This window comes from Choristoneura fumiferana, chromosome 23 (genome assembly GCF_025370935.1).
Source record: "Choristoneura fumiferana chromosome 23, NRCan_CFum_1, whole genome shotgun sequence".
NCBI lineage: Eukaryota > Metazoa > Arthropoda > Insecta > Lepidoptera > Tortricidae > Choristoneura > Choristoneura fumiferana.
The window spans coordinates 5,666,753-5,693,570 of record NC_133494.1 but is presented as its reverse complement, the minus strand read 5'-3'; the positions used below and the strand labels follow the sequence as shown (position 1 = coordinate 5,693,570).

Sequence of the window (26,818 nt, the reverse complement as noted above, 5' to 3'; positions counted from 1 at the left end):
GATTTATCGCTGGAAAAAAAAACTCTCCAATTTCTTTTATTTGTACCACTGCCATGACTGCTACTAAATGATATTAAGAAATCAGCTTCCAAGACCAAGATGCTGCCATCTTGAGCTGCTACTGACGCGGCGACTTGACGCTACTTTAGTCGCGGCAAATTCAAAACCACATGCAAAATGGGGTCACGTGACCAGATTTATCACTGCAAACGAGCGACGTGCGACTGCATGTGGCCGCACCTTTAAAAAAAAATGGTAATGAAAACCGTTAACAAAACACTTTTGTGGGGCAGCACTACAAAACGTCAAATTAAATAAAAAAAACCAAAACGTCAAAATAGAAAAATGGCTGCTTTGTGTTCGTCATTATTATGTTTGGTGTCCTTTTTGCGCGAATTTTACACATAAAATGGGAATGTATGCAATTACTAACTGAAAACCATCGCTATAAAGGTTCCCAAAACTAAAACATTATTACAGCTATAGCAAAACACCAGAATCGGCAATGTCGGTCGACAAGGCTGTAGAGTTAAGGAGCAATGAGATCGATAAAAGCAAACGTCGTCACAGAACTGACGACACTGTTGTTGCGACAGCGGCATTGAGTGGCGGGGGAGATATACAACATTACGTGAAGATGGAGAGTGTGGAGGACGGAGCGGGGAAGCCTACAGAATTGTGTTTACAAGGCAATTTACATTTGGTGTCGAGTACTACGAGCAGTTTGGCCGATACGCCCGGTGATTCTGGTGTTTTGTGTTTGGACAGTGAGGCTTCAGAGGTGACTAGCCAGGCGTTAATGTCTCACAGCTTGGTAGGAGCCGAAGAATTAGCGTGTGACAGCCTTTACGATGCTGCGCCGTCTTGCTCTCAGGACATGATAAGAAGCACCACTAGCAGCATTATGACTCGCAGTGACATCGACAACCAGAACGCGCCCGCATCTGACGACATGGTGCCCGAGCTACTTGTGGAAGCTAACAAAAAATCCCCTGTCTACGAAAACTTACCAGATGTAGTGTTGAAAGCTTTAGAAAGTGAAAAGGTATGTGTCGAAAATATAGAAAAGCCAGTCGTTAGACCCAACGAGCCAAAGAAGTCTCTCTCTGAAGACATTGTGTATAGGAGAAAATGTAGAAAGAAGTCACAAAATGGTGCGAGTTCTCAGAAAAAAAGAGTTTCATTTCATGAAGATATTTTGAACAATACTAAAACTGACAATATTCACATTGAACGGGGTTTTATCTCCTATGGACCAGATAGCTCATACTGTGATAGATTTAGGCAAAAGAATAATATTATGACTGATAGGTTTTCATGGTGTGCATCAGGAGACAAGACCCCCAAATATGCTGCAGATGTGGCACAGCAGACTATGTCGGATCTCTTGGTCTATGGCGACTCCAAAAGTGACAGGAGTGGGGTATTTGAGTACTGCAAAAATTATGACCATGGAAATCATGAAAATGACAACAAGGACAAAGACAATAATAATGAGATTAGACCCAGGGGTAAACTGTATGGATGTGACTCAAACAGCTCTGATTCTAATTTTAGCTGCGATTCTGAGACTTCATCCAGTGACTCATCCTCCTCCCATTCTAATAAAACTGAAGCTACTCTGTTACATAGGAAGTGTGACAAGGCTCAAAAATCATATTCCTGTGATGGTTTTGAAAACAATGCGCATGTAGCCTTCATGAGGAAGACATACTTTTCAGAGGCTGATATAGACCAGCCCCATGACCGAGCAAAGATACCCTTAGAAGTGTCACAAAGTCCAAATACAGTTAAATCTGTTTTGAAGAAGAAACGCTATATAACTACCAATGTGGTTGAAGAACGGAAGCAAAATATGAAAGTATTAAATTTATTAGATGCTAATAATATAATTGATTCACTGAAAAGCTTTTATAAAACTTTCAATTTTACACCAGAGAAAGGCTTACCTGAAAACAGTATTGAGCTGACCAATGTGGTAGAAGCCTTGCCTTGTGATGTAAATCAGAACAAAAAACTGTCTAAGAGTTTAGACTCAGGTTTCCAAATCGATGATGAAGATGACTTTGTGGAGATCAATCTGAATGGAACCCCATTGGAGGCAGGACCTAAGGACTTGGTGTCATCAACGAAAAGCATCACTGGAGACAGGACACCTAAAGAAGGCTCCCCTCGTCACAAACTTACTCTTAATATGAAAACCCAATTTGACAAGAAAACTGCTAATAAAGCTGATGCATTCCCTCCACTGAACAAATATGTAGTGAATTGTGAAAGCACAGTTTATGAACACAAGGGGGTATCTTACAGCTATGTCCATGATACATTCCAAACTGCATTTGATGCTCCCAAACAAACCTTTGTCCCCATACCTGAGAGTACACCAGTCAAAGAACTAATAACAAGTACGACTAAAGTTGATTTGAACCCCAAGGTGACTGAAACAGACTCTTCTAGCAGGACATCTACACCAAAGAGGCATTTTAACAAGAATGTTCAAGAAGAAACCGAACAAAAAAATGGTATTCCCAAGCATTTATCTTCCCCAAAAAGACAAAATGTGAACCGGTACAGTCGAAAATCAGCATCAACAACAACTGTGGTACAAAAAGAGAATGATGAACAACCGCAAGTGAACAGTGACAACTGTTCTAACACTGACAATTCTACCCTTAAAGGTGGTGAAGATTTCAATGATGAGTTTTTTGACAGTCCCTCCAATCAGAAACTTCAGTCTGACAAATCGGCACTTCTCAACCGATACTTGAAAAATGTGTGTCAACGAAAAGATCTTGAACTTAAAATACGTAATAACAAATTCTTCCATAATAAGTTGCGCATGGAGAGAGGTTTTCCCTCCATCATATATCCATTTGAGGATGTGTCGGAAACATTCCACATATCCGCCGCGCGAATGTCGCGGCTTGTGGACAAAGAGTTGATTGAGAACAAAAGGCTCTCAGTGCGCCTGCTCACGGCCGAAGAACCATCGTACTTTGACAGCTTTGAAGATAATGTCGCCATTGAGTGCAATGAAAAGCTGAGACTGCAGATATTCTCATATCCAAATGAAACATTGAACAGGGTAAGTTGACTGTTTACTTCTTTGTCTAATGCCAAACAGCGTCGCCTTTGCTTTAGGGGTCATCCATAAATTACGTAATTAGGTCACATAATTAGGGGGAGGGTCAGGCAGTTTTTTGATGCAGAAACAAAATAATGTTGATTTTCTTAGCAATAGGTGTGACAAGGGGGAGCTATAAATGGTCAAAATTGGTGAGACATACTTAATGGATGACCCCTTACTAACCGCGAGATTATAGTGCCTTAAGAATAATTATATACTTAATAAAATTTCTTACCATAACAACAATAAAGTGGCTAAATTGCAACTTCATTTATATGAAATTACAATTTAATTCAGCATTTTACATTCAAACCACTTTCTACATTTACTTGTCCAAATATAACCCACTTTCTTTGATTTGTAATGACTCTTTGAAAATTCAATAGCACTGCTACTTTCCTTAGTCGTGTATTTTGATTTAACTATTTACTTATATTGAAACATGCATTTAGAACAAATTTTCCTCAGTTGTTACTTACAGTTTTTCTCCATAATTATATATGTATGTGACTGCATAAAATCATTTTGTTAAATTTCACCCAGTCCCTTAAACCCTACTGTGAGTTCATATAATGTTACTATATTACTATGAACCCAGAATGAATGCCTATATGCGTCTAAGGCACAAAGAGAAGTTTGAGCGGCACCTGGCGGAAGTTCGAAAAAATAATTGTAATTCTTTTAATTTAAATGTTTTGTTTTTGTACTGTCTGTCATGTCTAAATTAATAAATAAACATCTGTTCCAGATGATGAAAGTGCAGTCTCCCTACAACATGGACGATGGCTCCTGGACGCCACTCCTGGTGTTCATAACAGACTATGCTCTATACGTCGCGGGCCTGACACCCGGCGGCAACGAGTATGACATCCTTTGCCGTCTGCCACACAACGAACTTGACGCAATTGCTGTAAGTTTCAAAACATTTACGAAGTTCAGGCATGCCTTCGCAGTGAAAAAGAAAGGAAATATATACACTACAGTGCTGTACTAAGAAAGTAGTACCAGGCCTTTCTGTCTTACAGTAATTGCAAATACTACTTTCTCTATCATGGCTCCAAAAGAGTGAGCTCACTCATTTCGGAGTTGACACATTTCGGCGCGGTCAAAGTATGGTAAGGCCGTAACTAAACTTCTTAATCTTTGGTAAGTTTATCAAAATAAGCCTTATTTTGTTACGAAAAAAAATATGGTGGCTTTGAAAAGGGTTATTTTTATTGGACTAGCTCATGTTCAAAGGGTTTTAACACGTTATCCAATAAGAATAAGAATAATTTTTATTTATACTATGCTTTAAAGACCTCGCACTGGATGCAGCTAATGTAGACCTAAATATTTATTTATATGACTATAATGCACTCGCGATAATTCGTGTCATCATCCTCATCAGCTGGAAGACGTCCACTCCATTGTCGAAGAAAGGTCTCTCCCCCTTAGAACGCCAAAATAATGGGGCGAAAATAATTCATACATTAACTCCACTAGATTCTTGTTGTGACAACGTCAAACTCGACACTAAATTCATTTTCATTTATTCATTGTAAAGTCATGTACATTGTTATAAAAGGTGCAAACCAGTCTATATTTTGGACTATACTCGGTTGAGATAGGAAATACAACTATTAAGTAAAAGGCAGTGTAAAAGGTTTATGGTAGGTAATGTATTAAAGAAGTATAAGATACTACACATACGTAATGATATAATTTGCAAGCTTGCACAGCAGTAAGTAATGTTTATTAGAATTCAATTTACCAAACAAGGTATTGTATCATTCATTATGTTTTGAATACTATTTCAAATATGCACTACACCTAGCAATAACATACTAGTTGGGGAAATAACCGTACGTCACTCTGAATCGAAACGTACATAAAGTACCTACTTGGATTTTATTTTGGACCAGCTTTATATTACCTGTCTAAAATAAGTAGGGAAATATTATCATGGAAATACAGTTGAACAAATGGAATCATGACCATGACCCAGGGTGGACCTTTGTGCTACTAATGTCATGTTGACATCATCATCATCATTTTCATCCAGCCTATATAGTCCCACTGCTGGGCACAGGCCTCCTCTCAGGACATGATTGGGCCATAGTTCCCACGTTCGACCGTGCGGATTGGGAACTTCGCACGAACCATTGAATCGCTTCGCAGGTTTGTGCATCTCACGACCCCCCCCCCCCTCTGGCTCTAACTTTCAAATGTAATTGGTGTCACTTGCTTTTTTACCGACACTAATTGTCGCGAAATTTTTCACAATTGCAGATTTTGTATTAAACATGTTTTCACTGCTTTAATAGATCTTGTAATGCATACGTGCCATGGTCCCCACGCGGGCCTATTAGTGATTGAAAATTTCACACACCATTACTTTTCGTAGGTTCGTAAAGGTTTCCTTACGATACGCCCTTCACTGTAAATTTGATTGGCCCAATTTCGCACATGAATTTCGAAAAATCAGAGGTGCGAGCCGGTTTGCAGCCACGATGCTCTGCTTGAGAGGCCATAGGTCAAACCACTAGGCCACCACGGCTTAAAAAGAAATATGTAGAATGAGGGCTATCGCGAATCGAATCTTTTGCTAGGGGCGCTAGTGAGCGTGAGTCTCCGAAATGTCAACTCTCATAGTTTTTTGTGAGCTACCGGGGTTTATTTATAATTAGAATAATTTTGTGAATATTTTGCATTACCTGAAATTAATTATGGCAATATGCGGTATGGGCAATTAATGTCTGTGTTTTGAGACAGTTTTGTCTTTCGGAAACTTTTGTCCTCCCTTTTTCCGAACAAAACGGGACGAAGCAACACTGTGGTTGCTGATATTTTTATGTAAGGTTTTAAGGTGTATTAAAATATGATTTTTCTAAACTTTGTTTTAAATGTAATAACAGGCTCTGAAAGCCACACTTAAAAACCTCACGCAACAGTGCTCATCTAGTGAGACAAAAAACGAATATGTTAATAATTCGCCCATTTTTGTTATCAGGTGGGTCCTGAAGCTCAATACGTGCAAGTCATCGACATATCAGGCAACGTAGCCTGTTCCGTGGTGACGGGCGAAGCGTCCCTTGGCAACCGACTCGTCAGCTCTCTGGAGTGGAGCGCTCGTACTTCGCCGCTGAAGGTTCAACGACCTCCAGCCATTATACCGCTCAGCTGTAGGCAGCTGGCCGCTACGGTTGCTAGGCAACGGCATCAGGATAAGGTTAGTTTTTAATCTCTATACTAGTTTAGTAGTAGTAGTTAGTTAAGTACTTTTGGCTTCACATGAGGCCGACTATAGTCCATTTGGTGAAAACGGTAGAATTAATAAAACTTATCAAGTTGAGCTTTTTATATTAAATAACACTTTTAATAGCTACACATTAAAATTAGACACAAAATATGGTAAACCATAAAGTAGGTAATTCGGCCATGTTACAGTAATCGCCCACTTGAATTTTTTATATGAAACAACAATAATACAAATAATTTAATGATAAAAGCGACTAGATTATTATAATTAGCACGATATTTGTTATGATTTATTACCACTTTTCTTTGTTAATTTTTGATTTAATTCAAGTGTCGAAAATACAAACTGAAATATAGATGCATAAAAAAACCAGAAAAATAAGACCAGCGCTGGGAATCGAACCCAGGTCCTCGGCATTCCGTGCCACGTGCTACACCACCACTGGACAGTGATACAGACACGAATTTCTCCTATGCACCACATATCTCAGCTTTTTGTTTTCTTATTTAGTCATTTAAGCAGCGACACTAGCGACATCTATGCTTTAGCCCTCATCGAGAAACTTTCAGCACCCCTAACTAACCGCTCACCCGGACAAGAGATGTCGTTATTAAGCAATCAAATTAAGATTGTTTCTTTGGAATCTTTTTGTATTTTTTATTTCAATTCCAAAATTTTTGTTACTTTTACGGTCATCCCGTAAAACCCATATCGATTTTTTTTTTTTTAGTTTAGACTTGCAAGAAAAATTGTGCAAGTTGCATTACATTGCGGCCCTCGATTGAGCACCACAAACTCGTTGGCTTTGCGGCCAGCCAGAAGCCAGACGAGCATATTTTTTTCAGATGTCGCGTAATTTCTGCTGCATTCGGTTTTATACAAAAGTCCAGTTTGTGCTACACGGCGACTCAAAATGAGTTGACTTATCGCGGCTCACAACTCAAAAAGTTACGCTCGTCTCGTTTCACACTTGAGGAAAAAGAAGATAATCGACGAGTCCCACACGACATTAACATTCTGGTACTACTGCAGAGATGGAAACAGTTCTAATCAACTGTTGGTACAAAAGCTATTATGTCAATCATGCCCATAATACTCATTATGTGTTTCAATGGCAGAATTGATACAATTAGAATAATATACGATAACCCACGCATACTTAGTCATTGGCCTATCTCATTGAATGTTATCAAACAGGTAATCGACCCGTCTGCTCTCCGCCCATAACAGATAGTTCAAAATACATACATTGACATTTACCAATCGTAATTATAAGTTATAATTAAGGGCACCTTGAACGGTGATTCTGATTACACTAAGTTTTCTTTCTTCAAAATACAGTCAAGCTTCATGTCTTGTTTTTTTACGTTAAATTAAATGATGATTAAATTAGGTAAACAACGGTCTGATATTTAAAGTAAATGCTTCATAATAAATTGACGAAAACAATTACGGTTTAATTATATTAGATATATTTGCTATAGAATGGAGACCGTGATTACTCGTACCTTGAAAGAGCTCTAGATATTTCAAGATCGCCTTGATAAACGGTGGAATCTCTCTGTACTGTAATGTCTTGAATTCAAACTACCCAATTTATTAATGAAATTGTGGCGTTATCTGGGAAAAGGTACCTTGTTGTTGGTATTGAGTTATTGATATCCCCATAATCTACATGCATTTAGCTATCGAACCATGTAAGAAACATGCATGTAGGTTTAATAGATATTTAAAAAAAAAATGTTGAAGCTCAAAAGCCAGAAAAGGTGATTATGAGAAAATTGAATTCAAACTTATACACCCAATAAAAGTACGGCACGTGACTGGCACGCTCAATGTCTGTAGGTATAAATTGCCGGTCTTGCGAACATTATTACATCATCAAGCTTTTCTGTTTGACAAAATCTCATTGTATTTTATTTTTCAGCTGGATGAAATTTTATACTACGGGCGCGCATGCTCAGGGGACGCCGGGGACAGGCTGATGGAGGCCCCGGGGGCCTTCGCGCCGCCTTTGGAGGGCTACCTCATGTGCCGCACCGACCGCAGCCGCCGCTTCGAGCCCTGCTACTTTCTGCTACGGTAATCTTCTTTCCAACTCCAGGATGTCCACTACTTATCTATTTATTCACTTTTCTCGCCATATTTCTAGCATCCTCTCAGTTTTTTTTTTAATAAGAGCAACACTCATTGGTCACGTCTGTCGTATGCACCCGCAAAGGTGGGCTCACTTTGTCACTAGTCGCTGCCGGAGAACGGCAAGCGTCGTCAATGGCGGGACGATTTGGACATGTATGTACAGTGGTGGACATGTAATTAAGAACGATTTGAAGTTCCAGTTTATTTTTAACTAAATTATGTCATGTGTAGTCGTGGTTCCTTCTTAGAAGTAACTAGTTACGTTATGAAACAGCCACATGAATAGAGCAAACGGGATTAAGAATAAAATTGCTGTAATTTTTTTACAAATTTTGTGTTTATTTTCTTTAGTAACAAATTGAAATAGTAATGAAGCTGGACAAATAATTAAGAACGATTTATTGAACTGTTCGAAAGTTTTTTTATTTGAAACTTAGATTAACTAAATCACACTAACGTGAAGTTTGTACACAAAAAAAGCAATGTAATACATTTTAACTAAAATTAATAGTTAGTAGCATGTCCACGGCTTTTTATTACTGCCTTACACCGGCGAGGCATTGAATCTATCAATTTTGACATTTCGCGAGAGAGATAGAGTTCCATTCTTCTAAGAATACGTCATACAGTTCTCTTAAATTGCCACACTGTCGATTGAAACCTTTTCCTTGACTTCGCACCAAAGATGCTCTATTGGGTTAAGATCGGGGCTGTTGGCTGGCCAATCTAAGACAGAAACTGATTGCGATGTGAGGAATTCCTTAACGATACATGCAGTATGCTTGGGATCATTGTCGTGCTGGAATGTCCAAATAACCGGAAGCACGCCTTCTGCATATGGTAACATTGTTTCTTCCAGTATGTTTTTGTATTGAAATTGATCCATGTTTCCTTCTATCAGCCTAACAGGTCCAACACCATGTCCAGAAAAACATCCCAAATTTTTACATTTCCCCCGCCATGCTTTAAAGTCACTTTTATGTACTTTGAGTCGAATGCTTTATTTGGAGGCCGTCTTACATATCGTTTGCCATCAGAACATACCCTATTTATTTTTGTCTCGTCAGAAAAAAGAACGTTTTTCCACTGTCTGACTGTCCAGTTTCATATCTTCTTGCAAATGCAAGCCGGGCTTGCCTATGACACCGTTTCAACATAGGCACCTTCCTTGCTATCCTTCCGTGCAACTTTTCTTCTACCAAACGCCTTCGAATAGTGCGTGCCGAGATTGCTGAAGGGTTGTTTTCGCCAAAATATTCTTTTCTCAACTCATTAGACCCTTTAAAAGGATTTTGTTTTGCCAAACGAACGATATTTCGATCATCTCGACGAGATGACTTTCTTTGTTTAGGTACACGCGGAACATTTGAAGTAGTTTGATACGTGGCAAAATGCTTTATGGCGTGGAAAACCATAGTTTTTGAACATTGCAGATGATCGGCTATGTGTTTATACGACCAATTCTTGTCGCGAAGTTTTAGTATTACTTCTCTTGTAGATTTATCACAACTTTTATTTTTCCCCATTGTTTTTATATGAAGCAATCGCCTTTAAGACTATTACGGCACTAAATGGCGCCAAAATTATTCGAATAATAACCTAAAACCACAAAGCGGCGGTCCGTTCTCTATTTAAATTTGAATAAAAAATAAACTATTCAGCGTTCTTAATTATATGACCAGCCAGTAAGTAGTAATACTAGGTTTAGATGTAATGTATAAAGTTTATCTATTTATTTTTAGCCAATTATATGTATAAATGAATTTACCGCTAGTACGGAAAAGTTTTACGATACCGAGAGAAGTACAAAAATATACATGCAGTTAGTAACACTTGTCAGTTTGAAAAAATCTTCTCTATAAAAAATCGTTCTTAATTATATGACCACAACTGTATGTATGTAAACTCTTTATTGCACATAAAAATAAAAATACAAATACACAGAGAGGAGAACAAAGGCGAGCTTATCCTTAAAAGGGATCTCTTCCAGCTAACCTAGTTAGGAAAAAACATTTGGTTATATAGAGGATAAGCGGAAAATTACGTGCGGTAAAGAGACAAAACAGAAATACTCAAATGAGATAAAATAAATACAACATTATTGACATTAACACTAACATAAATCAAAGGAAATATAACAAACAATTACAAAAGCGAAACAGTCTCATCTCAGGTGTCGGTGTCCAGCCATAATTTCTTTAAACTCTCCCTGAACGAGGCCACAGACGGAGATTCCCTTAGAGCCAAGGGTAAATCGTTCCACAGCTTGACTGAATGGAAAGTGAAAGTACAAAAAGAACATGTACGCAAAGAACCGGCCTGACATTGCGTCAGAATGGGGTTGTGGCCATTGACGAGTTTTGCGCTTTGCTAAGCACACACACTACACACACACTACACTACTGTGTTGCTACACATTTTACGATTAATTTTTATTTATTTAGATTATGTCGATTCTTCTCTTCTTTAAAAACACGCTGACAAACTTTCGCATTTATGAAATGTCATCATATCAGCCAGGCCTTCCCCCATAAACCTCCAGTTGCTTCGGTTGGAAGCGGCTTGCATCCATCGTGCACCTATGGCTTCATCCATCAGCCCATTTCGTTCGTGGCCGTAACGTCCTACGCTGCGCTTGCCGATGCGCGGTCTCTATTCGAGAACTTTTCGTCCCCCTGATAAAATCTGTTGTATCTTAAAATGTGACGTTGTTACAGCGCGGGCGTCCTCCAATGGGGCCCTCACTCCCCGGACGGCACGACCCCTCTCCCCAACGCGATTGCGCTCAAGTCCGTGGTCGGCGTCCGGAGACACGTGGACGTCTCGCGGCGGCCGCACTGCTTCGAGATCGCGCTCGGGACCGGCGGGCGGCTGCTGCTCGCCGCGCCTGACGACCCCGCCGCCTCTAGCTGGCTGCAGTCGTTGCTGTTGCACGCTGCACAGGTAAACAAGGAAACGTAACACCATTAGCCAATTATTACAATAGGGTACTTACGGCTGCCTCCCTAGCGCCATCGCGATCAAATTGGTGGCCTCTTTTTTCGAGATAGCGTTAAGGTCCAGTGGGTTGCTGCTGCTCGCCGCGCCCGGCGACCTCGCCGCCTCTAGCTGGCTGCAGTCGTTGCTGTTACACGCTGCACAGGTAAATTTGTCACCGAAAAACAATAATTACAGTGGGGTCCTTGCGACCCTTCTCCCTAGCACCATGGGGACGACGGCTTCTTACCACGCCTAACAATCCCACCACCTCTAGCTGGCTGCAGTCGTTACACACTGCACAGGTAAACTTGACATCGATAACCAATAATTACAGTGGGGTCTTGGCTAGCTACCCTTCTCCCCAGTGCCATCGCGCTCATTGGTGGCTGCTTTTTTTCGAGATTGGGTTGGATTGCGTTCTTACCGCGACCGCGTCCAACGATCCCATCACCTCCAACTGGCTGTAGTCGTTTCTGTTACACGCTGCACAGGTAAACAATAGGAAAATTGACACCATGAACCCGTGGGGACCACGCGACTCTCTCCTCCACAGCGCCATCTCGTTTAAGCCGGTGACGCTTTTTTTTTTGTTGGGGTTAAATTGCGGCGGGCGATGGCTTCTTACCACGCCTAAAGATCTGAACGATTCAAATCTTGCAGCTGTTTAATTTCCTTGCAATCGAAATGTAAACCTAACTACATAACTCTGTTGATAAAACCCATTTTACCCTCGACTTTTAACTCAACCCTCGCCTCCGGCTTTAACGCATTTTGTTCACTTTTTGTACAATCTATTATATTATAATAACAATTTTCGCAGGCCCTCGAAGAAAAGGACGGCGCAGCGAAAGCGGAGCGTGCCGGCGCCCCGGCCGCGTGTACGGTGCTCGTGACGCCGCGGGAAGTCATTAGCGTGCGCGACACGTTGGACCTCACCTTTGTGGCCGGCGCCGCCGCCTACCTCCGGGATCGCGGCTCCGACGCACTGCTCAAAGGTATTAAGATCGTAAGAGAAAAACACCGCCAAACGCTTCCGATGCACAAGATCCCCGTTCAACTTTTTTTTATTCTTTCCTGACAGTTTATTTTTATGTACAGTCAAGATCTAAGATATCTTTACACTTTAGTACTTTATCAATGTAAGCCTTCTGATAGTTTTATACAAACTGTCAAACATGAAGTGACAGCGACAAGGTAATAAAGTTTAAAGATATCTTTGACCTCGACTGTACCAAACGAGTCTCTTACAGAAACATGTTTTTTTTTGCAGAATACATGGAAGAAATGCGATCAGATGTTGAGATACTGGCTTGCGGTTCGATCAAGAATTTGACCGCGTTCAAAATACCCGACACGGACGAGAATTGGTGCTGTTTGGTAAGTAAAAAAAAAACATTACTTTTTTTACAAGCTTTTATTTAGTTTCACCTGTCCCGTTGTCTGTCTGTCTGTAATCAAATCTTACAAGTTAAATTCGACCAACTTCTAGTAGTTAGATTGACTTCAAATTTGGTATACTTATGTAAATTGCGTGACAATACAATAATCAGGTAGTGACATCCTGTTAGTCGGGCCAGGATCGTCTCCACAGGACGGGACTCTTCAACGATTACTGGCATCTACTTGAAATTTGGTATGCAAATATAATTTGGGTGACAATACAAGTACAGTCAACAAAAAGTACAGTCAGCAAAAAAAGCTTGCATTAAAAACTAAAATTTTACCAAAAACTTATTCTTATGTCAATATAGAAAACATTACTTTCATCACACGATTTTAACCACCCGTCTTGCTCTTTACCAGACTGTCTGAAGGAGGGCTATGTTGTTTCTTTTCCTAAGTACCGTCGAGGACACTGAATTGCGTACAGGGGGGCCGCAAATATAAGTTATACTTCGGCAACTCGGCGCAAACGAGTATTGAAAATGCCGGACTAAACCGAATGTAAGCGCCAATGCAATAAAAACCTTATTGCGCTAGACGCAAAGTAAACAATGACAGATACTGGCTGATGCTGTCAACCATACCTAATTAAATCCACTTCATTATATTCCTTCTACACTAACCCAGTTTTTTGAACAGTTTTATTCGAATTTTTGTCACGAAGGTAATAATGTTTGTGGGGACGTGCAGCCGGGTTTTTTAGCCGGTGATAATCTGGCACTGTCTGGGCTCTCCCTTCCCCCCTCCCCTTGGATTTTTCCCGACTGCACGTATAAGCACCTCATATACAATTAAAGAACGCTAAAAACAAGTAAACAGCAGGCAAGGACCTAGCCTCTTTGGACCCAATGTCAAAAAAATACTTGGTTGTCTTGCGCAGGAGTGGAGTGTGTGCGAGGCGCGTGAACGCGGCTCGGGATTGGCGCTGGTGCTGGCGAGCGGCGCAGAGTTGGAACGCTTCATCGCCGCCGTCGAGCGCGCTTTCTGCAATCTCACGGTCAGCACCTACTTTAATATTTTATTTGAAACGGGCAACGTACAAATTAGTCACATTGTCCATTGGGGCAAAACATTAACTAACCAGAAAAAAATGTACATCTCGCAATTGATGATAACTAATTTCTTGTCACATCAGCCAACCTAAAAAGCATTAACGCCATGTCTGAGGCCGGCTGAGTTAAAATACCCACAAACATTCCCGTGTAGCACCTACTTTGTAGTACTTTGGCGATCCTAATGCAGCCTACCTAATCCAATGTCTCTGTCTCTTTCTTTCAAATGTGGAACAACTAAACTAAAACATCAGGGGAGTTCTACGAGCGTTTCAATCGCTATCAGTTTCCTGACAAATGAGCGACAGTTAGGGGCTGTTTTACCATCCATTGATTAGTGTTAACTGATGGTTAAATGTGATGCCGTCTCCGTCTATTCGAACAAAACAAATAGAGACGGCATCACATTTAACCGTCAGTTAACACTAATCAATGGATGGTGAAACAGCCCCTTAGATTGAAGTTTTGATACATTAAAATTGTACAGTTTTCCACCAATATCTGATACAACAAAGCGTGCATAAATACCTAATACAACTGTATTTCTAAGTCCAGTAGAACATGTCAGATATTTTTGCACGCTCAGCTGTGCCAGATTTGAATGCATGTGACCGTACTTCAAGCATGCTGTATCATTTTATGATTACCTTAGAATCGGTGTAGAACAACAGCATACTGATAATGATAACAGTTAAAATGCTGACAGGACTACCCATCGTGTAAGTAAGGTTTATCAAATCTGAAGTATAAATACCACTTCGAACTCCAGGCATAGCATCTCCCTCGGGGAAGATTTCTATTGTGGCCTCCTCTCGCATTAATAAAAAGTACTTATCCCACGAAAATGTTAGGTTTTGTCACAAGCAAACAAAAATGTCTCTTTCTAACTAATCAGTAGAAATAGTAGGGTATTAAAAAGATTAATGCTAATTTTTACCACAAAATTGTAACCGACCGGTCTATTGACTGTTTCCTGATCTACTTGTCCTCTTGTGTTATGATTTTTTAAAAGGCAACTCCGGTATTGGCTTCGGATGATAAAAAAAAAACAAGAGAGAAGGAGGGATTGTTTTTGGTTGTCAAAGGAGGATGATGCAAAAATAGAAGTTTGGGTGTTAAAAAAGGAAAATTGTAAGGAACGAGCCATCGGTGATTCCGAAACAGATATCAGATTGTTATCATAGTATATTGCGGCACCATTGTTGAACATAATAAACCATTCAACGAAAGGGAGTAAGGTTGTTTTAATAATTCAGAAGTGGCAATGAACCGGAAGGGAAGAAAAAGGTACGAATTATTTTATGTCTTAGAGATCATGATACTTACTTACTTCTATATCAAACAATATTGTTTTATTCCCTAAAAGTCACGATAATTCTGTAATATTTACTAGCATTAACGTTTTACTAATGAACCACCACCGCTAGGCCTGATCTGAACCCAGGTACTATGCTGAGCGTCGATGCTTGATGGCTCTCATTTTACGAATAAAATTTTCTAAAAATACTGTGCCTACCGCGGCCTTAGATTATCTAAGAGACCGCGGTGTCTACGGTGTATAAGCAGCGATAACGTAATTACAGTATTATCAATGAAGTTTGACCACAATTAAAAAAATATATATATTAAACATGATCTGTTAATTATCTATAAATAAAATAAATATCACGGGACGATTCACACCAATTGACCTAGTCCCAAAGTAAGCTTAGCAAAGCTTGTGTTATGGGTACTAAGCAACGGATAAATATTATTTTATAGATATAGATACATACTTAAATACATATTAAACACCCAAGACCCGAGAACAAACATCTATATATTGTAGGATATACCCATACCAACCTTTATATACCTAAAAGCTCAGGCTGTTCAGCAATACTGATGTGTTTCATTGAATATATTATTTGGTTTTATTTCTAACCATGACCGATTGAGGAAGAAACATTTTGTATACTTATAGTAACTTACCTGGGTACCTATGATAAAAGTATCCATGAAAACATTTCATATACAAGATAATAATTGTGTACATTTGCAAAGATGATCTCATTAATTTAGTCTATAATTTAATTGTGCATAATTATCCTGTTACTACAGCTACACATTAACAGGTAATTTCAAAGGTTAACAAATTCTGATGTTGGTGATTATTTTACAAGCTTTTATTTAACTGCCATGTATGTATGTAAGTGTGGGTCAAATCTTACATATGAAATTTGATCACACACAGAAAAATAATAATAGTAATAAGTAAACAAATAAGGCATTTAATTACTAGAAAAGATGGAAGTCAGATGTGTCTATGTTTGCCAGTAATCCAGTGAATAAGGTGAATATGTTATTTGCTGGTTATTGAGTGGACTGCATGTTTGCAACAATTAAAGATGGTAGAAGTCAGATGTGTCTATGTTTGCCAGTAATTCAGTGAATATGTCATTCGCTGGTTACTGAGTAGACTGCATGTTTGCATCAGTTATAGATTGTAGAAGTCAGATGTGTCTATGTTTGCCAGTAATTCGGTGAATATGTTATTCGCAGGTTACTGAGTAGACTGCATGTTTGCATCAGTTAAGGATTGTGGAAGTTGATGTGTCTATGTGTGCCAGTAATTCAGTGAATATGGTGAATACGTTATTCGCTGGTTACTGAGTAGACTGCACATTTGCATCAGTTAAGGATTGCAGAAGTCAGATGTGTTTATGTTTGCCAGTAATTTGGTGGATATGTTATTCGCTGGTTACTGAGTAGACTGCATGTCTTCATCGGTGTACAAGGACTAGTTATTTCATAAACAAATGAAGTAATGGAATATGCATGTTTGCCAGTAATTCAGTGAATATGATTTTCATTGGCTACTGAGTGAACTGAATTCCTGAGGATTTTGCTACTTTATATGATGATCTCAGTTTGTTACTATTTATTCCACTTAATTCACTATGTACAGTGAAATAATTAATACCACTGTATACTTAAAATATATATATGTGTGTAATAATAGGGTAACTTTAGAACTTTAGAAGACAATAGTACAGATTTTAATTTCTTGAATCAATAGCTGTGATTCAGTTTATGACTTGAGAATAATAATAATAATAATAATGTTTAATCAAAGCATCTCATGAGGATTAAACAGATTTAACCATTAATTTAGTTCTTGGTTAATAGTATTGAATTAGTTCTGGTATTAGACATTAACCATGAAGGAAGAATGCAGGAAGATGCATAAATATTAAAATGACGTTGAATTGGGAGCATAAACTGGCAAGTTGTTGTATGATTTCAGACGTAGACCCGTTTCGATTAGTGAGGAGGAAGGCGGCACCCCACCCAATACACCTCCTAGACGAAAGCGGAATAAGAGGAAGACGAAACGAAGGAGCCCGTCATCCTCGACTTCCTCTGATGAAAACGCAACACGGGAGCGTCGCAAGACTTCAAGCAGGTTAACCGCAGAAGATGTCCTGAAGATACTACACACATGGAGGGGCGAAAAGAATAAGTCAACTAATTTGAGTAGCAATAATATGAATAACGTAGTACCTGAGTTTGATCCGTCTAATGGAGCTCAAACCATTGACTGCTGGTTGCGTAAGGTAAACGAGTGCGCCATCATATACGATTGGAGCGAAACGCAAACTATACACTTCTCGCTCCAGAAACTCACGGGATTGGCAAAGAAATGGTTTGAGGCTTTACCTACTGTTGTAAATAGTTGGGCCGAATGGCAATTAAAGCTAAAAAAGGCCTTCCCCAGTGAGGAGAATTATGCGCGTCTTTTGGAGGAAATGTTAAATCGAACGAGTCGCAGCGACGAAAGTATGCGAGAGTATTTCCATGATAAGTTTAGTTTACTTACTCGTTGCGAAATTCAAGGCAAAAAGGCCGTTGATTGTATTGTGTATGGTATCAGTGACAGGTCTATTAGGAATGGAGCGCAAGCACTTAGTTGTACAGAACCGGAAGATTTGCTTCATTTTCTCTGTTCACAGAAATTTCAACCTGTTTTCAATACTAACAGTAAGTCGCGCGACCGTATTTTAAAAGACAGAGCTAATGTAACTGGGCGAAACGGTTCTAACAATTCTTCGACTTCAAGTTCTATCACTTGTTATAATTGTAAGACCAAAGGTCACCCTTATTATCAATGTACAAAAGTAATTGTGAGATGTAAACGTTGTAACAGAGTAGGACATGACATTGACAATTGTGGGTTACAACCTTTAAACATATCTAGTTCAAATGCGAGACGTGTTGACAGTGGTAAAGAAAGGAAAACTATGAAAATTGATATGACAACTCGAGGCAATGACAAATTTTACAAGACTGTCACAGTAAATGACCTTAACTTCGTAGGTTATATCGACTTCGGCAGTGAATGCACTTTACTACGTAAAACTGAAGCGGACGTTTTGAAGTTGGAGAAAAATTTTGATGGCATTCCGATAGTGAAGGGGTTTGGCCAAGGATCCGTTGTACCTCTGTACAAATCGCAAATTAACCTTAAGGTCGACGAAATCGATTCAACCATTGAAGCGTTGGTTGTAGATGATGAGCATTTACAGACACCTTTAATTATAGGTCAGGACTTTACAGAGCTTCCATTTGTAACTGTTCTCAAAAATCATCAGAAATTACTATTTTATAGAAGTCCTGGCAACGACACCGTCGATGCTGACCAAGGTAGCCTTAAATTATATGTAGACAGTTCCACAGACGTTACAAAGACTGGCGCTGTACCGATATACGTAGGATCCAGTTATACTGGGGATGTCCTGATCGAAGGTTACACCGCATTAGAACCTGGGAGGGAGTATCGGTTACTTCAGGGAGCGTACCACGTTGAAGAAGGTAAGGGCGATGTGCTTGTGTCTAATTTGTCCCACAATACTATAAAGTTCGATCAAAACACTATTTTAGCGCGATCTATCCCCTTCACCGAAAGCCAAGTCCGGCAAGTTAACAGAATAGCCACTGACACTAATGCATTAGATCCACTTGATAAGTCCGAGATTCAAGTAGGCCCAGGATTAGACGCTGACCAAATTGACCGTCTATATACACTTCTACAGGACTACCGTGACTGCTTTGCTACGAATCTGGGTGAGATAGGTCGTGCGGCTGACGTAGAAATGACGATACAGCTGATGGATAATAAACCAATAGTTTATCGCCCGTATCGCCTGTCTCACTCAGAGCGTGAACAAGTACGAGAGACAATTGATGAGTTGATGCGTAATGATATAATTCGGGAGTCAAATTCTAGTTACGCTAGTCCCATTTTGATGGTGAAGAAAAAAACTGGTGAGCAAAGGCTTTGTGTCGATTTTCGGGCACTAAATAATAAGACAACAAAGGACCGTTTCCCTTTACCTATAATAGACGATCAAATATCAAACTTGAGTGGTAGCAAATTCTTCACCGTTCTCGACCTAGCGTCGGGCTATTATCAGATCCCTATGGAGGCTAATAGTCAACATCTGACTGGTTTTGTCACGCCCGACGGGCATTATGAATTTAAAAGGATGCCGTTTGGGCTCGCCAATGCACCGGCAGTCTTCCAAAGGATGATGAATAAGATTTTGGGGAATAGACGATTTGAATACGCATTGGCTTACCTTGACGACGTTCTCATCCCAGCTAAGAGTGTTGAAGAAATGTTTCAACGCCTGGAAGAAATTCTCCTACTATTTAGAGAATATGGATTGACGTTAAAACTTGCCAAGTGCCGTTTTTTCGACACTCGTGTTAATTATCTCGGTTATGAGGTGTCCTCTGACGGTATTCAGCCAGGTAAAACTAAAGTTTTAGCTGTTAAAGAATTTCCTGTGCCTAGGAGCGTGCATGAGGTTCGGCAGTTCTTGGGCTAACAGGTTACTTTCGTAAATTTATTCAGAGCTATGGGGAAATTGCACGTCCTTTAACATCATTGTTGAGAAAAGAATCCGTATGGCAATGGTCCGATATAGAGGAGCAGGCATTTAATCTATTGAAGGAAAAGCTTATCAAACACCCAGTTCTGGCGCTCTACGATCCGAAACTTGAGACCGAACTCCATACGGATGCGAGCTCTCTGGGAGTAGGAGGTATTCTCATGCAGTGGCAACCTGTTACGCGTGTTCTAAAGCCAGTAGCTTATTTTAGTCGCCAGACCACGCCAGAAGAAAAGCATATGCACTCCTACGAACTAGAGACTCTGGCCGTCGTATGTTCATTGAAAAAGTTTAGGGTTTATCTGCTAGGCATCCATTTCAAAATTTACACTGATTGTGCTGCTCTCCGCACTACGTTGACAAAAAGAGATCTCATTCCGCGGATAGCAAGGTGGTGGTTACAAATAAGTGAGTACACTTTCGATATTGAATATCGTCCAGGCGTTAAAATGGCGCACGTCGATGCCTTAAGCCGGAACACCAAGCTACCCGCGGAACCCGAGGATAGTACATCTGTCGGCGTATATAACATAACGAAAGAAAATTGGCTGCTTTCTCTGCAAATGGCTGATCCCGACATTTGTCGCATTGTAAAAGTTCTTAAACCCGAGGACGATCAAGAAAGTAAGGATATTCGGAAAAATTATGTAATTATAAACCATACGGTGCATAGAAAAGTAGGCGATAAGACATTACTAGTTGTACCACGAAACGCTAGATGGCAAGTGTGTCGTGCCAATCATGACGACATTGGACATTTAGGTTTAAACAAGACTCTTGACAAGATACAGGGCGAATATTGGTTTCCGAAGTTACGAAAATTTGTAAAAAAATACGTCGCAGCTTGTTTGGAATGCGCTTACAATAAGGATTCGGCATCAAGACAAAAATCTGGTCATTTACATCCAATCGAAAAGGTACCCGTTCCATTTCATACTATACACATGGACCACCTCGGTCCATTTGTTAAGAGTAAAGATGGAAACTCTTATATATTAACTGTGGTCGATTCTTTCACCAAATATGTTTTTGTTAAAGCAGTTAGAGACCTCAAGACCAAATCCACGATTAAAGCTCTGGATAAAATATTTCATGACTTCAGTATTCCAGCCAGAATAGTGTCAGATCGCGGTTCCTCTTTTACCTCGACCAGCTTTAAAGCATTTTGTGATAGTCATGGGATTAAACATACACTAAACTCTGTCGCTTGTCCCAGGGCCAACGGGCAGGCCGAAAGGTTCAACGCCACAATTTTAAATTCATTGGCAGCTCAGAATTTTCCAAGCCATGAACGGGACTGGGACAAGTGCCTGGGTAAAGTCCAATGGGGCATTAATAACACAATTAATGCTTCAACAGGGAAAACTGCAGCAGAAGCTATGTTTGGTTTAAAAATGCGAAATGACCTAGCTAACAAACTGGACGTGAACGTGACTAATAACACAAATACTGACTTACACGAATTAAGACAGAGTGTTAGCTCCAACATAGAAAAACAACAAACTAAAATGAAACTAAGGTATGACAAAAACAGAATTCCAGCAGCCACATACAGCATTGGCGATTTAGTAAAAGTTTCAAGGAATAACTTTGGAAATTGCGGCCAAAGTACTAAATTATTGTCTAAATTCATAGGTCCGTACAAAATAACGGAAATCTTGGGTAACGATCGGTACAGGATAGCTGACGTTCCAGGTTTTAATAAAAAAGGTAAACCTTACAAGACCGTCATAGCAGCAGACAGAATTAGGCCTTGGATACACGTAAAAACACTGGAATTACATGACAGCGACACTAGTAATAGCGGGAGCAACCTGACTGATAGTGACGAATAAAACTGTATTGTTGAAATACTGATTGTTCTAACATTTTATGTGTATATGTTTGGCTAACTTGATTGTGCAAGTTAATTAGAACTCTTAAAGGAATATTAATTGATGTTGTTGTAATAGTAATAAATAATTTTATGTCATTGTTACACAGATGAGGAAAGTTCTAAGCAGAATGTTATGATTTTCATTGATATATTTATTTTGTCATAGAAAAGTTAAATAAGGTTTTAACTTTCTCATATAATTGTGTCTCGGTTTATGAACCCTATTGTTTTCCTTGGTATAATTTAATAACAATTTGTTCTAAGAATTAGTAATGGTAAGACGCGGCTGTGTTAGTTGATGATCTGTTATGATTAAAATAATTTTAGTACACAATTTGGTAATAAAAGATGTTACGGCTTAAATTATTCCTGTACTAACTGTACAGTCGGTTGTGTTTGATCTGTGATGTGTGTAATTTATGACCGTTCGAATTGTAATAGTAGTTAATTAAGTATAGTCGAGCAAGTTACTATTTTTATGAGTACTAAAATATATATGTGTGTGTGCATATATATATATAGATAATATACAACATACATGCATAAATACATGTGTGTGACATTAGTCCATGATGTTTTAGCCGCACAAGTGACATGCAATTCCAAGAGAGTTCTTGATCGACTATACAAATTCGTGCGCCAGGAGTCGGCACGATGTCGGATGGCCGAATGTTATGATTTTTTAAAAGGCAACTCCGGAATTGGCTTCGGATGATAAAAAAAAACAAGAGAGAAGGAGGGATTGTTTTTGGTTGAAAAGGAGGATGATGCAAAAATAGAAGTTTGGGTGTTAAAAAAGGAAAATTGTAAGGAACGAGCCATCGGTGATTCCGAAACAGATATCAGATTGTTATCATAGTATATTGCGGCACCATTGTTGAACATAATAAACCATTCAACGAAAGGGAGTAAGGTTGTTTTAATACTTGGTCTCATTCTAATGTTGTATATTGTTTTGCAGAGCGAGCCATTCCCACTGAGCGTAGTGGAAGCTTCAAGTCCGCTTGTAGCACAGCCCACTCCAAATTCGAAGCAGAATGGACGCACATGTTGCCTCAGCAGTAGATACAGTAAGGTAACGTAGGGATAGCGGATATCCGCGTTTGTAAATGAGCTCTAGATTAATGAACAGATGGATTATCGACTTAAATCGACTATTTATAAATTATGATACCGTAGCTTTCGTGCAATTCTTTCGACGCAACTATAATGTAAGTTAGTTTGAATTGTGTACGGTTCGTCCGCTCTAATAGTTTGCATGAGCAGCCGCTATAAGTATACTGCCGTCTCGTTTCAACGTCTGCGCTGGAAAGACGGGGGGGGGGGGGGTTACTCCGAAATTCGAGAATCGTACCGTCCCTCTCACTCTCGTATTAAATTATATTAGCGTCAGCGGGATGGCATGATACGAAGTTCGAATTTTGCACTTCGTCGTATAGGGCCTGCATCGGATATTAAATATGTCGTTGTTGCCCATACAGACTATTGGAGCGAACGGTCTGTAGACCAACAGTCGAAAAGTAAGAGTAGATTTATTTTAATATAAGTTACTAAAGAAAAAGAAAGTCGAGATTGAATTTTCTTGTCACAAAAAAGCGTTGTTAAAAGCTGTTTTAAAACGCTATAGTATTGGCAGTCTCACTTCAGCAACACTGTGCCTTTCTTACTGTCACAGCTAAAGTGGAAAACAGAGACATCATTGTTAAAATAAATCCAATGTATCAACTATATGAGATAAAAACTGTATTTGAAAATATAGATGCCGATTTCCCGGTATTAAGTACACAGTGGTTAAAAATAAATGATTATGTAAAATTAGACTATCAGAATGAGATAGAAAACGTCGATAAGCAGCTTACTTATGCAATTATAAAAGGAAATTAACCTTATAAACACTATAGAAACTTGTTCGGTCAGGTGAAGGTTGATTTCCTCTTAATAAAAAAACGTTTAGTTATTGTTATTTGGCTTTTTAATTAAAAAGCAAATTTTAGCTTACTTGTGATTGGAGCCGCTCTCGCGGCGTTTGATAGCCAAAAATGGAGAGAAATACATAAATTACTAACTTCAAATAATAGATCTCGGAAGCACAAATCTCAGATAAGCTTCTTATGTAAAATACTAATTATGTATGTAAATTTGTAACGTTTGTAATCTGGCATAATAAGTATTAGTACACTTATAAATTAAACTAAACTGATTAACAGTAGTAAAATTAATGATTTCATAAGCTTTTGACTGTGTACAGAATATTGTCGATTTGCTTCAAGTTATTTATTTATTACTGTAATAAAAACAGTCAGTTTCCACAAGAAACAATAACAAAAAATACAAATACAACAACACGATACAATAACAGACCGAACAAATTGAAATTGTATGATGCTGCCTTTAGTAGGTAAACCTTGAAAGGTTCAAGTTTAGTAATATTGGTTTTCAAAGGCAAGTTGATAGTTCAAAGTAGCCTAAATACTCTGCCGACTCACAATTAATGGTAAATTTATTTTTGGAAATTTATATTGTTTTATCTCATCCCTAGTTTTGACTAGTTTGATTGTGGAAATCAAATAACTTGTTCGCAAAGCTATCCTAGACGTTTTTCTGTGAAACATGCTAAAAGCACGATCAAGTTAATTGTACCCCCTTCCCCACACGATCATACAAAAACCTGTCAGCGTAGCAAATACTCCCAAAATAACTCATAACTTTTTAATATTTGTAGAATAAGGCATTGTACGCGATATTTAACGGAATATTCGATTAGCCATTCCTTGTAATACAGAAGTTCTTTAGAAAATGAAATTACTTATGGATATTGACGTTTTCGGACTTTTAACGATTGTAAACATATATGTAGTATTTTATGACGATGTTTACGCGGCTTGATCTATTTATTATATTAAAAATGATAATTGCATATCTTCCAAGTATATCTTAACTGAAATAATTCGATTTCGTTTTTCAAAACTGAATGCTGCGTAACATTTACGTTTTATTTTGTTTGTATGTTGGAGGTATCGCAGTTGGCTTTGGCAGAGTTTTGTGAGAACGCGCCATTCTGAAACTTGAACTTGATGTTTTTGCTGTGCATAAGTACCTATTCAGAGACGAAACGTTGAAGTAACGCGTTACTTCAACTCGCGAGTTTTGCGTATGGACATTACGGACAACAATAACTCTTGCAAGTTTTACAGAATATGGCCGCTTGGCGAGTGATGTTGGCTAAAGTAGAGTAGATTTTATACGTGAACAAAAAAATGTCGAACCTTTTGTAGCTTTATTTTTTTAAAGCTATTTTTAATGGTTTCTTTTTTTTTACTTGACTTTAAAATTATTTTGACTCGTTTGTGAAGTACCATTGGTTGTATTTTGTATTTTTGGGCCCGGCCTTTACGCTTAGAACAATTTTTCCAGTGGTTGCTATTCAAATTGTTACCAAATATATCAATGTATGATATCATTACGTATATGCATAAGGCCACTGTATGGCCGTGTGATATTAATATATGTTAGGGTAGGCTCTAGTGAATCAATAGATGTTATGATCATTTTGTCGAATACCATATGCATGTTTATTTTTACATTCAAGATTATATATTTTTATGCGATTTTAAGTTACTTTATGAATTATGTTTACCAAGTTTTTCATTAGTTTAGTTTAATACAGGGTGTAATTTTTTTATCGGCCTATTTTTGTTTAATTAATAATGATCAATTTTATATTATAATCGTTGTGGAGCGCTTATATGGTATTTATGCGCTTTTGATTACGTCTCTGTGATTTGTGTTGTTCACTATTAAGTTTATTGTTGCATAATAATATTATTAGTCCATGTTTTAGCTTATTATTATAATGAAATGTATGATCGTATTAAGTTAATGTTATTTATTAGCTATATCAGCACGCAATGTTTTTGTCAGTGATATTATGATTCTTTTCCAAATTAAATGAATTCAAATGATGACAATATCTTCTATTGGTGTGTCGATGGTGCGCTCGCGACTAAACCTATGCTAGGGTTTTCTCTTACAATGTCAGTCCAACTTTCCTCGCTGTTCTAACGAATAAGCGACAGCGTTCATGGTTTTTCACTGAACTGGATACAAGTAACACTAGCATCAAAAGTCGCGCATAATTGGTAGCTATTATAAAGTATTATTACGAACAATAATAATAATAAAATCATGCTGTATGTGAATTAATGTAGTTACAGTAATGAAATTGTAAAGTGGTTTCCGTAATTATCACCCTCATATTTTCAATCATATTCAATATAATTCTTCAACTACTTGAATATTCTTGCCTTGATTATGAATTAATTTGTTTTCAAATTAAATTTATTGGAAATGTGTAGACTAGCGGTTGAAGAGTCGTCCCTCGTTCCATTGTAGTATAGTCCCATTGTAATGTCATTAATTGTACTCGAATACAAAAAACATTCGAAATGCTTAACATTATTGTTCATATAAACGAAATAAATAAACATTTGCGGAAGTAAATCACGTTTTATTTAATTATTTTAAATAGGCGTCACCGTCACTAATATAGGTACATAAATACTTACATAGTTTAGATATGGAGTAGAGTAGACCCTAAATCGTTAATTTAGATTTTTATTAATGTTCATTGCAGATTTACCTATATGAAAACACAAACACTAGGACTATTTTTAGAATACGGCAACAAAAAAAATTGAGCGTTCATATAAGTGTGGGTATAAAAGGGTCATTCATCTTGCTACTCATTCTAGTTTTTGCACATAAGTTTCCGATGCCTCTGCATTAAATGCGTATTTTGGAATAGCTGCTTGGCTTTCACTTCAATTTGTATGAAAAAATGGTATATTTAATAAATAATGATTCTATGCGTTTTTGCCAAACAATCAGGTGGTAGGACCTTGTGCAAGGATTGCTACCACCATCTTGCTCGCTAATCCTGCCGTGAAGCAGCAGTGCTTGCACTGTTGTGTTTCGGCGTGAAGAATAAGACAGCCGGTGAAATTACTGGCACTTGAGGTATCCATCTTA

The 26,818-nt window shown here is 38.5% G+C and overlaps 1 protein-coding gene across 1 annotated transcript; it reads left to right on the top strand.

Moving 5' to 3' along the window:
* Positions 1-345: 345 nt before the first annotated feature.
* LOC141440744 (uncharacterized) lies at positions 346-23,478 on the top strand. Its single transcript, XM_074105290.1, is given in 10 exon segments — positions 346-3,085; positions 3,876-4,037; positions 6,120-6,338; positions 8,296-8,450; positions 11,225-11,450; positions 12,307-12,481; positions 12,757-12,863; positions 13,810-13,926; positions 22,752-22,782; positions 22,785-23,478. Coding segments are annotated over 10 exon segments (3,843 nt in total). The 5' UTR covers positions 346-505; the 3' UTR covers positions 22,856-23,478.
* The last annotated feature ends 3,340 nt before the right edge of the window (positions 23,479-26,818 follow it).